Source organism: Pleurodeles waltl, chromosome 4_2, assembly GCF_031143425.1.
Source record: "Pleurodeles waltl isolate 20211129_DDA chromosome 4_2, aPleWal1.hap1.20221129, whole genome shotgun sequence".
In the NCBI taxonomy this organism is placed as follows: Eukaryota; Metazoa; Chordata; class Amphibia; order Caudata; family Salamandridae; genus Pleurodeles; species Pleurodeles waltl.
This window is the reverse complement of record NC_090443.1, coordinates 838,890,395-838,905,388: the sequence shown is the minus strand read 5'-3', so window position 1 is coordinate 838,905,388 and position 14,994 is coordinate 838,890,395. Positions and strand designations below refer to the sequence as shown.

The 14,994-nt window shown below is 39.3% G+C and overlaps 1 protein-coding gene across 2 annotated transcripts in view; it reads left to right on the top strand.

Moving 5' to 3' along the window:
* Positions 1–14,994, top strand: part of OMA1 (OMA1 zinc metallopeptidase) — a 435,938-nt gene that overhangs the window by 275,977 nt on the left and 144,967 nt on the right. For both annotated transcript variants that reach the window (XM_069232569.1, XM_069232568.1), the window contains exon 7: positions 9,204–9,278. In XM_069232569.1, the coding sequence (XP_069088670.1) occupies positions 9,204–9,278 (75 nt within the window). The remainder of the gene's footprint in view (positions 1–9,203; positions 9,279–14,994) is intronic.

The following is a 14,994-nucleotide window of genomic DNA, read 5'->3' as shown; positions in this document are numbered from 1 at the left end:
AAGCTCCTTTTCTTGTATTCCAATACGGTTGGGGACAGCTGTGCTGTGAATCCAGACCTAAAAAGTAATGTCTTCTTACAAAGCTGGAGAAACGTTTACGAAATTTTGAATATAACACGAAAATTAAATGAAGCATTTAGAAAAAGAGACTCAGTTGTGGTCAATATGTAGTGCAATATGGGACACCAACCAGAGGCTTGTTGCGTGAATACATCAATGTGTGTTAGCTGTTCCATAGGGTAATAAGCTGCACTTTACTGATAAGCCCTAAACACCTTTGGATTTTATGCGTTCCTGTTAATAAGGGACAGGATGCAGCATTTCTGGCTCTACTTTCCTTTAGAGGCAGAATAAAACGGACTTGCATGAGCCCGACACTTGCTTGTAATGGCAGAGGAGAGCTATGAAACAATGGAACAGAATGCTTGAAAGGTAATTGCCAGTGCCCCAGCTTGGTTCAATAATTTTCATCCATTCAGTACTTGCCGTTTTACTGAAAAACAAATGAGTGTGAAAGGTCTGACGAAAGAAAATGGTGTTTCGCAGCTGTTGAAGGAGAAATTCTGCTTTCATATTACACTATTCAAAGCAGAAATTACTTTTTGGGTCAGTGGTGAAACAAATGTGTATTGCTTGGGGGCAGCATGCTTCCAGCTTGATGGTGGATGAGACTTTAACTAAGCGTGAAAACACTGAGGTGGAAAAGGAAGTCTTGGCTTGCAAATGGGACCTAAAGAACTTAAAATTGTTTCTCTCAAGGAAACCCTTCGTTCTGTGCAAAGAATAATGGTGGTCATTTTTAATGGAAGTAATGCAGCAAAGCATGGTGAGACTGCTAAGGTGAGCTATATGTTCTGTTCTGTTCTGTTGTGTTATGTTAATTGGTTTTGTAAAGCGCTCAAATACCCAGAGGTGTCTTGGTGCAGAGCTGTACTACCATTGTAGAAATACGGGTGGCATTAGGAGATGTTAAACAGCTAGGTATTGCATGTTTGTGAATCATTTCAGTTTAGGTTTTTACAAGTTTTGTGTGTATGTGTGTGTGTCAATGTTGTCGGTCCTTTACTAGGAGCGGGGCTCAAGAAAAGACATTATGGGAGGGTAGGACTGTGGTGTTGGAGATTGTGTGTAATTGCATGGCCTCTGTCACAGACACAATGTGAAGCGATGGCCGAAGATACTGGCTGAGCTAGGGTGATGAGATTTATAGTGAAGGTTTAGCATGATAAGTGATGGCCATGGCTTGAGTTCCAGACATATGTCATAGTAACAAATGAAGTATCCATTTAAGGGACGATGATTCCTTGGGGGATATTGTTCCACCTTTAATCTGTAGGGGGCACTGATGATTCCTGACGATACACGATGTTTCATCTTACTGGTGACCCATTCTGGAGTACAGTGTGTACATTTTATTCTAGAATGTCACTATCTGTAATTTTAGTAATAGATGTCTGTGAGTAAGGACACCTGCTGCAGCTGGTAATAGAGTAAGAGAGCATTTAGAAGATGCTGGCTTTATGATTTTCTGGTTCTATTCCATGTCCTTTCCCAGTAACACAAACGTACCATGGCTGTTGTTAACTGGTATTTCCAGCAAGAAAATGCTGTGTTCATTGAAGAGCTAAACACCTATAGCCAGATAATTTTTTCTGACATTTTCACAAGGAAGACATTTTCTAGTGCGGTGGTGTCTGATTATGAAGACTTCAACCTGAGTATCTCATTGGCCATCAGAAGCGTTCCATTTAGCAAATGAGATGAAACAGATGGGCGGTGTGTTCAGTGGGCCGAGCTGGGTGTACATTTGGCTGACACCACTCACTCCATGTTTTAGGCTCTCCATAACACTGCCCATTCTAACACATACAGCCTTCTTTTGACTTGAGGAAGGGCAGGCAGACCTTGACATTTCTTTTTTCCATATTGTTCACAAAATGAGGAAACCCTGATGTGCATTGGAGGGGGTTTGATAGTGAAGTCCAAAAGGTGTATGCATAATGGTGCAGTGTGTGTATGAGAAGGCAAATGTTTGTATGGCAACACTATGATGATGTGTGTATCTTAGACCAGTATGAAGGGCTGTCTTACAACATCTCTGCTATACATCTTAGTCAGAAATGTGTGCTCATTCGTCCTTTCATGTTCATGTGTTGAGACGTTATCAAAATGACTGCACCCTCATATTCTCAAAGGTGTAGAATGTTTTGGGGACATTCCCAGGAGATGAGGTGTTTGTTTTCACCCCCACGCCTTTCCAATGTCTGTGTGGAAGCGTAAGACAAGAGACTGTGCTTCATGGGTGGTATAACTCCACAATATCAACATACTGAAAACCACTTTAAGGAACATATAATAACACCTTTAGTGAATACTGCTTGTGTCTGTGACTATACAATGACATGGATGCAGCAGTGCCATTTGTCAGCATTGAATGCAGTTCGTGTCAGGCCACCTAGTGTGACCTCCATGCCATGAGAAGTATCATTTGGAGCATGTGTGAAACCATACAGTCTGGTACATGCAAGCAGTGCCATCTCTTATGGACTGTACCAACTCACCAGAGGTGATGCTATCTTTTTCTTTCCTCCATTTCCAGGAAGGCGTGGAGACCTTTTCTCCACCAAATAGAAAGACAAGAAGACAGGTCTTCTAAACTAAACACCTAGAATCTAGAATAATATCCTGCCATATATTAAACTATCTATGTCTCTCTTGTAATTGAGAAGGGAGCTGAAAATCTATACCTTCAAAGAACATCTGAATCATCATTTGTAACTCCCACCTTATACTCAGTCTTGAAACATTAATTAGTCCTTAGCCAGGATCTGATGTCTGTATCATGTACATGTGCATTCACTCAGGTGTTTGTACATTATTCTGCTTTCATTACATTAGTTCAGCTGTAGTAGTTACAAACGTCCTCAATTCCTATTGTGCTGAATGTGTTGGATTGTATTGATTGGAATTTGTTGTACATGTCACTGGTGGACCGGTTATTTTTTTAAAGTAAAGCAGCTTCATTTGGAAATAACAATAGTAAAACAGAGAGTAACAACAACTAGTGATATGAATCAAAGATACATTTAAGTATACAACGTTGTGAATTAGAAGAAAAAGCTGTTTAACAATTTCTGATATTATTGAGGGAATAAACAAGAGGACAAAAGGGGAGAGGGAAGGATATCAAAGAGAAGACCAACGCACAACAACATTATACAATGTATGATGAGGGATAAAAATAGTAATATGAAAATCAAAAAATGGATAATAATATTGGGAAACAATGAGAGAGCAATAAAACATCTTATGACGATTTGAAGTTTTCAGATGAAATAAAATTAGTATATTTATGAACATCAGCATCGTAAAAAAAAAAAAAAAAGTTAATGGTAACCAACATCAATCTCTCTTACCAGAAGGGAAGGTCAGTAAGCAAAGGCAGTATCTAACCAATGGTAATGACAAACCTTATGCCACCGAGCTCTATAAGAAATATTGTCTGAACATTTCCAATTAGAAGTAATTTCTTGAAAGGCAAGAGCTAACATGAGATCTAACAGCTTCAAATTATCAATGTCTGAGTTGATGTCTTCAGATAAACTACCTAGAAAAAGTGTCTAATAATTGGGACTAGAAATGAAAAATTGTGATGAGTTGGAACCAAGCCTTTTCCCAAAAAGAAGCAGTAGGAGGGCAATGGAATAATAGATGCATGAGATCCCTATTAGGATAATTGCGTGACCAGCATTTCGTAGTTGAGGCAGTGGAAAATTTAGCAAGGGTGGCAGTGATCAGATAAAGTCTGTAATATAAAAAGAACAGTGATTGTGAAGTAGAATCTGTTCTGGAAATCGTGTGTATCCTGTCCCCATATCTTGTTCCAGAAGGGGACAGTTCAGGTACATCCCAAATCTGACTCCTACTGAAATTCTACCTTAGTTTTAGGCCTTGTCATAGTGGAGGAATGAATACGTTTGTAGATAGGCGACGCCTTAGTAATAGAAGTAAGAATAGAACAAAGAGAGGATTGCAGTGTCGATGAAGATGAAAGGGTTGGTAACAAATAAAAAACATCCAGAAGAATATTTACGAAGAGAAGATATTTAGGTGATAAGTAGCGAGTGCAATTAAACAACTTTTGGAATTGTGAGAAAGAAAGGGGAGTATCATTAGAAAATAAGTCCTTGCCCCATCCTATACCCTTTTGTCTCTAGTATTTCCAAAATAAGGACTTAGTATTAATAGTGATGAGATTATTATACCAAATTGGAGAGTGTAGGAAAGGGTTACAATTTTGTGACTGATAATAAAGTTTTAATGGGGCAGAAGTATGTTTAAGAAACAGAGAAGCTGTGATAGAGGTGTTAAAGGAAAAGGACAACACTTTTCTAGGAGAAAACGGAAGAAGAAAATAGTATTTAATGTCCAACTATTAAGGAGTAAATGAAGATCATAACAAAGAAACCCACCTAGAAGCCCGTCTTAAGCAGAAAGCCTTATGATATACCTGGAAATATGGAAAATGAACTTCACCCTCCTGCTTAGATTTCCAAAGATGAGTAAAAGAAATTCTAGGCTTTTTATTACTCCAAAGAAATTTAAATAATCTTGAATCCAGTTTTCTTTTTAAAAAATGTAACAGGTTATATACTGGAGTCATAGATAATATATATAAAATGATGGATGAAATCATCATTTTGATGGCATCAAGACAACCTCACCAGGAAAGATACAGAGGATTCCATAATGAGAGGAGTTCATCAACTGTATGTAAACAATCATATGTATTCACGGTAATAGAGTCCTTAATGGAAGGAGTAAACCAGATACCCAAATATTTAATCTTGGTCATATTCCAACGAAAACCCCTGGCTACAAACGATTTACTAAAACAAAATTTAGTGAGGGGAAGAATTTCAGTTTTATCTGAGTTTATCTGATAGCCTCAGAACAATCCAGCTATCTTGTGGAGTAAGGCAAGTACAGCGTGATCAGGATTCGAAAGAAAGAGGAGTACATCGTCATTATAGGCAGATAGTTTCAAGTGTTAAGCTCTATAACGGAATCCATCAATCACAGATTAATTTCTAATATGGGATATAAAGGATTCAAGAGCCAGTATAAGCAAAAAGGGGTATAATGAACGACCTTGATGAACGCCACGCCTCAATTGAAAGTAGATGGGGACTAAACAAGCAACAAGAACAGACACCATAGTGGACTGATAGAGTAGAGGGATAAGCCAGATTAAGTAGGGACCCAGCCCATGCCAAGGCAAGAATTTAAGTAAAAAGGACCAAAGCTTTCTCTGCTTCTATAGAAATTGCCGCTAAAGAGTTTGGAAGAGAGGAAACTTTGTTCAATACATTAAAGAATAATCTAGAGTTATCAGATGAAATCTACCATTGACAAATCCAGATTGTTCCATACCTATCATCAAAGGCAAAAAGGGATCAAGGCGTAAAGCAAAATATTTGGCAAAGATTTTATAATCCACATTAACCAGAGAAATTGGTCTTACAGAAAGCTGGATCCATGCTGTACTGCCATTTGATAAAGTTTGTTTTGACCAATGACTTTGTGTTTCACCACTGCGCATATTAGTTGCTCAATGTTCACCAGTAGCACATGGTATGTTTTGTTCAGTTGAGCCGCCTATGGGCTTTGACATGGCATTAGCCATTACTTTCTGTATTCAGGTTAGCCGCCTATGGGCTTTGACATTGCATTAGTCATTACGTTCTGTATTCTGCCTATTGGCTTTGACATGCTGTATCCAGTCTAGCCGCCTATTGGCTTTGACATTGCATTCCTATTGGCTTTGACATGATGTATTCAGTTTAGCTGCCTATTGACTTTGACATGCTATTAGATATTCTGCCTATTGGCTTTGACACGATATCATATATTACATTTTGTATTCAGCTCCGCTGCCTATTGGCTTTGACATGATATTAGACATTGCATTTTGTATTCAGCTTAACTGCCTATTGGCTTTGACATGATATTATACATTACATTTTGTATTCAGCTCCGCTGCCTATTGGCTTTGACATGATATTATATATTGCATTTTGTATTCAGCTCAGCTGCCTATTGGCTTTGACATGATATTATACATTGCATTTTATATTCAGCTCAGCTGCCTATGGGCTTTGACATGATATTATACATTGCATTTTGTATTCAGCTCAGCTGCCTATTGGCTTTGACATGACACTAGACATTGCATTTGATATTTAGGTTAGCTGCCTATTGCCTTTAACATGACATTGCATTTGATATTTAGGTTAGCTGCCCATTGCCTTTAACGTGGAGTTAGACATTGCAGTTGAGAATCCAAGCTGTATTTTTCCAAGCTGTGTTTTTGCACAAGATGAACCAAGATGTTTTGTTCTCACAGTAGACTAGACATGATAAGAGAGAGTACATGGGTGTTGTTCTCTCTGCTTGAGCTTGGGAACAGGAGTAGTCTTGGAGACCTGACCAGTCTCCAAAAGGCTTGCTCAGTTTCCCAGGTCTGAGAGGAGGGGGCACACCTTTGTAACGAATGTAACAGGCTGCAGAGAGTCAGATTCGAATCTGCCGGACCTCGTGCTGGAGCTTGGCGCAGGCTGCCAGCAATCCCGTGTGGGTAGATGAATCTCTCTTTCACGCGGCTGACAGGGGTCATCAGCTTGCAGACCTTAGAAAGATGAAGCTGTAGATAGTTCCCACACGGTGAAGTATTTGTTTTGCTTTGCATTCAATATCTTATAAATATAACCTGCTGTGTATATTGCAAACTGATATATTTTGTTTGATTAACGCGGACTTGAAAGCTACTAATTCGTCATTCATAAATATTGTGGTTGGGGAAGAATTAACAACAATAAAAGTCTTCTTTGACCTCAGAAGTGCATTTCTGTTGTGTTATGTTAGTGCTTAGAAACTAGATAAGAGGAAAGCACTACACATGCCCTGTTTATGGATAAGACAGATAGAGGCCTTCTGAAAGGTACCCATGGCAGATACAGAGCTTGAGAAGAATTGAAAAAGATGAGAGACTCTGGGAAGCAAAATATTGGAGAAGTGAAAGAAAAATTCAAACTTAAAAACTATCTGGCCCTACGATGTTCCCCTTCTTAAGGGATTGAAGAGCTTGTCAGTTTCTATGGAGAAAAATCAACTTGCCCATAATTAGGGTTCTTAACTTCTTTTAAATAGGCATTAATCTGAGATGGGTGGGCCGTGGGATACAGGAGTGTCAAAAGTCTGGCAATACTTGACAAACTCAGTCAAAAGCTCATTGTCCTTCAAAACAGAGCTACCTGTATCAGTTGTGACTGAGTCTAGTGTGTGGCGCTGTTTCAGGATCTTTAAGTAATAAGCTAGAAGTTTTCCCACTTTATTGTGACCACCATAGTTGCGGGCGCTACTACTACGTAAAATAGAAGAAGCCTTGTCTGTAGAGATTTTATTAAAATGTAATTTTGCATGAATAAGTTCTTCTAAATCAGGTGCAGAAGAGGAAGAATAATATTGGTGTTCTACGCGTTTGTTTGATAATACAGATTGATGTTGTTTAATATAGGATTTTTTCTTTTTGGAGACAAAGTCAATAATGTATCCACAAGCAGCTACTTTGAAGGTATCCTATAGTATTTGAGGGGAGATATCAGGAGTCGCATGAATGTTAAATAATTCTTCAGTAAAAGTTGTAAAAGATGAAGAAAAAAAAGCAAAGTCGAGCAAGAGTGAGTTATTAAACCTCCATCTGTTAGATTTGGACTTGTTATTTTTAATTCATCATTCAGCACTACTGACTGATTTGTGGTTGTTCAGCTCCACCAAATCCAGTAAGGCTTTAAATTGTGCAGTATTCTCACATTCTGAATTCACTTTCCATGGCCGCAACACATTTGCGACATTTGGTAAATTTTCAGATGGGGACATATGTCTGGATCAGGATTTTCTTAGTCCATGTTATGATGATAAATAGGATATATGGAACGGGAGAGGGTTTGTGTGAGGGACATGGGGTAACCCAGTGTGAGTAATGGTGGGTCTGAGCTTTAATTAGCCCATTGTAGGCAATAACTTTGGGAAGTATGGTCTGTGTGGAACCTCAGGAGCACCCTTGCAGTGGACCATCTAGCATCCACGTCGGGTCAGCTATTGGAAGTATGTAATGTGAAGGCGTCTCTATTGATAGTCTGGTCCGTTTTCACTAAGTTGTGTTTGTACTGGTAATATCACAATTGTGGCACTTTAGGTCTTGCTAGACAGTGTAACTGTTATAACCTATTATTGCAGAGAGTGGGTTTCACTGTCACCTCTTACTACTGGCTGTTTGGGGTATCATTCCACCTTCTGGGAAGCACTTATTTTGGAATACAGGAGAGTCTGTTTTTAATCTGAACAATATACTCAGACATCAAACTGTTTATCACATTCAATCCTTAAGCTCCTGTATGCATATTGTACAGAATACAATTAAGTTTACTACATTTTTTTCTCAAGATTGTCAAAGGCTGTAGGTCAGACTTTAACTTGATCAACAGTATTTGAGAATGCGTTAGTTAGATCCAGCCCTAGTGGCTTTGTCAATGTTTGTTTAGTGTGGTCATTCTCTTTGTAGTTTGGGTGTTTTATATTTGCCTTATCTGTTACTCGTGTTTTTGTTTATTGCATGTTTACCATGTGTAAACATGGTCTGTTTTTGTCTGTGTAAGAGGGGAACTGTTGCATTGTCTCTAGTGGAACATCTATGGGAGGTACTGTTTTTGTGTTGTTTGGTCTTCCGTTGAGAGCTGGTGGTGGAGCTGGTCGTGAAGGCTTTGTGTCTTATGGGCTCCTTCCAATTTTTAATACATTTATTCGCACCTCACCTGCTTTCTCCCAAGTTAGAAGGAATTACATTCCTTTTAGCTGGCCAATAGGGGGCAGAAGTCAAAATACCTTCCAGGACTCTAGAATCAACACCCAATCTTAATACCATGTTCTCTGTATTCCTGCGCAGTGTTGAGAGGCAATGTTTCAAAAATATATAACTCTAAGAATTAAGAAAAAGGGCAAAAGCTTATAAACTATTGCCTGCATGTTGTAAGAAGTTTTTATGGGAAAATATTGCTTGGATAATTCAACTATTAAATATTCGACTATATCTCGCAGGAATCATACGTTTAAATTCTTACAGTGTTAACATATTTTCCTTTCAGTTTATGTTCGATAAGCCGTACGGAAGAGCTCTGGAGGCTGAAGCAGACAAGGTTGGACTTCAGCTTGCTGCCAAGGTAACTAATTAATTACAACTACACTAATTCAATGTGGCATCTGCTGCGGAATTCCTCTGCAGAATACACTAGACATTCTTAATTTAGATTTATTGCCAAATGAAATTCTACGTTTCACATGGTGCAGTGTGCTGCGTACCACGCAGTGGCGCAGTATATTTTCAAGAGGTTCAAAACGTAGGCTACCCAGCCCTGCCTTGATTTGAAGTTCTTTCTGCCATGCTGACTTAAGCAAAGGCATATGTTTTCAGCTACGGAAAAGGTACTGGGATAAATTGCATTCTTACAAATACAGACCAGGAATACTGTAATGAAATGTAGGAGAGAAAGGAGGAAATAAATATAAACCATAAATGTAAACACAGCCTGCCACAAAAAATGAAAAAGAAAACTTTGGTTGATGTTCATTTTGCGTGGATTGTGTACGTGATACCTGTATTTTTTGCACATTCTTGCTAACTTGGCTTGATTTACATTTCTGGCTCAATTGCACCAAAGCCAGCCTTTTGTAGGTACATTAAGTTGCTATTAATGGCTGAAACATTATTTCTGCGCAGCATCTGATTGCATTAGGCTCCCAAAGAGCAGCGACCTAAAATTTTGAGATGACCCAGCATCTAATAAATTGCAGTTGTAGATTATCTCGTATAATTTCATATGCACACAGACATACATACATAACTCACCTGCAGGCAAACATTCAGACAAACAATTACATTCATACACAACGGCACGCAATTACACACATCTTTCATGCACACCCCTCCCTCTCTCAATATGCACGCCCAAATACAGGTGATGCATCATGGACAGTGGTCTGTAGGAGGGAAGAAGCAACATGGACAAAAACAAGGAAGGAAGAAACAAAATCATACCTCAATCACTGCTTGAACAGTGGAAGGACAGTAATCAAAATGAAGCAATTAATTATTGGTCCATGCTCAAAATGATAGAGGAAGGAGTGAAACTGGCATTCAGTGGCCAAGTGGACAAGAATGTAGTCATCTGTTTGCCTTTCATACCTGCCTCCTGGAATATATTTCCAACAAGATGTGAACTGTAGTGTTGAAATAGCAAAGTGATAACCCCCTGAATTAACCATACTGCAGATAGAATTTCCGCCACAGTAAAAGGCAACTTTTCCAACTTTTTTGATCTTTAACATAACATAAGTCGCTTCTTTCTTAGCCATTATTTGTTGCGTCAAATTAAATGCGACAAACAGGTCTTTTCCTCTAATGTATTGCCATGGAACGTGACCGCTTTTCAATGTCTGTACAGTCCAACCCAACTGCATTATGGACCCAAATTAACTCTGCCCATGTTGTAAGGATGACATGTCAGTTTGCATAATGTCAATTGCAGAAGAAATTATCTTGTTACGAATATATATGTGGTCAGACAAGGTGTTAATCCCATTATCTACAACAGTGAATGTATTCTGTAAGTTTTCCTGATCTATTTGCCTTAAGCGGGCAGCGGCTTCTTGTTGTGAAAGTTTCCAAATTTCATTGTAAATTGCATATATGAAGCACTTTTTACGTTGTCTTCTTGGGCCTAACAGTAAATCTTGTAAATCTGTATTATTTGACTAGAGACTGAGGTGTTCTTTTACAGCCTCTCATGTGGAACGTTTTAACAATTGCTGGCATACGTTTCCTATACTGTATGTTGTCACAATACCCGAATGTTCTGATGACACATAATGAGGGTCTTGTCTGCTTGCTCTAAAACCCCCTGTGGAGTTTACAAAATATGCATGACAACCATTTGTGTCCACTTGCCATAATAACCATCCATCATGACTTAAAAATGTTGTGTTAAATATTCCTTTCTGGACCCACCCATTGAGCTGTTCTTCAGTTGCATTTATGTATTTTTGCCATTCATGAACGTTTGCGGGACTGGTGATACTGGGTGCATTTATTTCTTTAGTTTTTGCCAAACCTAGGCAACTTGGTTGCTGCATGGTGAAATTTACTCTAAATAAAGCTTCCCTTCCCTTTATTTGCCAATGTTTAGTTCCACAAACAATCTTTAAGTCAACCAGCTTTATCCAGTATTCATAGCCTTCTATGGCCAACCGGGAAACGAAGGAATCAGAATAAACTAATTTTGTGTCAGTTGACAGTATAGTGTGCATTTCAATTAGAGGCAATTTAAAATAATAGGACTCAGCATTTTTAACATTGTGTCCAGAAAAAAAGTTAATTTTCCATGTATGTTTTAGAAATCCCCACGGATGGGTCAGGACAACGTTCCCATAGTGTATAATTAAAAACAGTCTTTAGGGTACTTGCTCTATGAATGAAATGATGTCCATGATAATTATAAGAGAACAAATCTCCATAATATTCTTTTGTTTGGTAAATATCTTCATTTTCACACACAGTAAAATACTGTATCTCAGAAAGCACATAATCAACTGTTTTTACATCCCAGTCATCAGAAACAACACCAGGTGTTATCACATCATTCATTGAAAGTTTGAAAACATATGCAATTTGAAGAATCTCCGTCGGGCCAAATATATCAAAACATACTTTATCTCAAACAATCCCATGAAGAATTGGTGTAACTGAAATGATCACTAGAGACCAATCTCGACGGACCTTATGTGAGGAAAGATGTGGTTTTAGGACATCATCCACCAGTTGACTGCAGAGCGTTCAGGAAGGTAATGACCATGTATCAGCAAGAAAAAGGTAATGGCAAACCCAATTCAAAGTAGAAAGACAGCATAGTTAGTATGAGCTATTGATGGCTCCGTGGCCTAATAAAATAGTTAATTTTGAACCAATTCATCAGCTTAGGTGATCATGACAATGGTGTCGGAGGAAAAGTAGATGAGTCGATGAAAGAGTCATTGATGTCTGCAAAATATCCAGAAGCAGTTTGTGCAAAGACTGGAGCCATGTGATGAAGTGGAGAACTTACAGAAGACTCCCTTTGTGGTTCGTGGCAAACGATTCCATCAGTTTGAGTTAAATTTGAGTCGAATTGGCCCTTATTTTGGACATCTCTTGTTGCAGATGAAGATAGTGGTACTAATCAAATATCATATTCCACCTTCCCAAAGCTTGGGGAAGTGTCAGCATCACTGCTCAAAACCTGTAGAGGAACTTCCTAGACCGTAGTGAGAGGGATTCGGGAACTACCCAGGAGTCTTCCAGGTCTGCTGTACAGGATCGGCCACATAGTGTAACTTGACAGTATCAACGGAGACAAAGCAGTTTTCGTTTGAACCAGGCAGCAGTGGTAGAATAACAGTTCAGGTACAATGCATTCCCAGGACTGGGACAGTTGCATGTAATGATGGACCAAATTCCTTTTTCACAGCAATCTTTTCTCTCACTAGATCCCCAACTTTCAGAATCCAGTCGGTAGATGTTACTGGTGCATCCCGTATTCCCAAGGAGGCGGCAAAGGCAGACGTGTTTTCATCATGGAACGTTTGTAATTTGTGCAAGACAGTGACACGTTCATTTCTGTCAAGATGTGTGTCTGCTGTCTCCGTGCCAGAGCCATCAAGATCTGGAACATACATTTGTGTTTCAAACAGCACCTTATATGGGGTGCGCCCTCCCAGGGACCTTCTGGGCAAATTATTAGGTGCTCTCTGAACTCCGTGCAGGTGATAAAGCCAACTACAACCTGTGCCTAATACTCTTGCTGTTAAGGATTGCTTTAAATCTTGGTTCCCCCAGTCCACTACACTGTTACCCTTGGTATTGTAGGGGGACGAGAAATTGAGTTGGACACCTAACGAAGCCATGGTGTCCCTGAATGCCCTGAGGCAAAAGCAGGACCCTGGTCCGAGTGGAATGCACAAATGCATATGTCCCAATGAAGACTTGCATATCTTTAATAACAGTTCAAGTGTCAGCTGATCTTTGTGGCCATGCCCTTAGAAATCTGGATCATGAGTCGACAGCAACTAAAACATATTTGTACCACAATGCTCCAGGTACACACATTGTAGTGGTTTGTTTGAAATGAGAAGGGGTGTCTGCGGTGAGTGTTTGACGGTGGACTCTTTTATTTTCTGACAGATGTCACAGCACAGGACATACTGTTTTTATAGTCCTGCCACCAATAGCGTTTTTGTAGTAAAGAAATAGGAGTCGCCACACCTGCATGGGCAGAAGCAACTCCCTCAAGTGCTGCTTCTGTCAACTCAGATCTTAGGTCTTGGTTGGGGATCACACAATCACCAACTCCTGGTATTGTTTTATCATCTAACCTCATTCGTGAACGAGTAATTGCAGCAACAGAAGCCGTACAGCTACTGCTGACTTGACAGCTTCATCAGCCAAGGTATTGCCTGTGACATGCATTCCTACACATTGATGTCCCATCGTATGAACTACATGGGCATTGGGTAGCACCTCTTTCAGATCCGCTACTTTCCCCCCTTTTGTATCTCTGAGCCCATTCTGACGCCAGTAATGCAGATATTCATTCAAAGACTGGACACAGTAGTACGAATCACAGACTATTAACGTTAGTTGTTCCGATCCGTGTGTTCCAATGCCATCACCAGAGCCTTAAGCTCTACTAATTGTGCGGTACAGTCCCCTAATGTCTTTATGTAAATATTTTGTGGATGGAATTCAGTATCTTTAATGTAGCCACTCAAATTTGCGCAAGTGGCTGAGTATTGGTATTTAGTGCCTACGTCTGGTTGGGCTGAATCATCAGTGTAAATAATTATTTGATATTGATCAATAGGCAAAGTGTTTGCTGGTATCGTATTGAAGGAAATCTTGAGTTTGTCATTTTGAGTCAAAACTTTAATCTACATCAGTGGCTGTCAGAGATGTTGCCCATTGGATCCAGCGTAGATGCAGTGCTTTCGCATTTGTTATGCTGGCCTTTGTGACAGCCTCAAGGGCCAGGAACGCAGACATGACAATAATGTGTTTACCCTGAGCCAGAGATCTCTCTTTAATGACAACCATTTAAACAGCAGTCAGAAACTTTTCTGTGGGAGAAAAGTGTTGTTCAGCTGGGGAATACAAATGTGATTTGAATGCTATATATCACCCTCATTAAATGTTACATAGGTTGATGCCAGTGGCACCAGCAATTACACTAATGACAAAATGTGTTTTGTTGTCACTTGTATGTAAGTGTTTTGCTGCAAGCATGTCTTGTTGCAATGCTCTGAGAAGGTGTGTGTGTTTTTGGCTGGCCAACATTTGCTTGAAAAGTCGAGGCATATTAAATCATACAATGTTTTAAAGCGTTGTTCATGGAATGTAAGTTCTGCCAAAGTTTGAAAAGCCGAATAATGACTGGAGCTTTTTTTATGGTATTTGGTGATTGCAATTGTGCACTTTTTTCTACAAAGTGGGGAGCTAGGCTCTTTCTTTCATCTGATAACTTCTATCCTTGAAATAGGACACGGAGGAAGGCAATTTTCATTTTCTTAAAATTGATTTTGTAACTGAATTTGGTAAATCCCACAACAGTGTGGGCCATCTGTCTTAGATGTTGAACGAGATCATCATCCGTAAGGTAGATATCATCTACATAGGACAAAGTCTGAGGGCCAATGTCGTGTAAAATGGATGTTACACATGTTGTGAACAGCCTGGGACTGTTCTCATACCCTTGTGGTAGTCTGCAATTTTTTGCTGCAAGCCTAAAGCGCTAAATGCTGTTAGATCCCTACTTTCAGGTGCTATATTTTGGCAGAAGAAGCTGTTGGAAA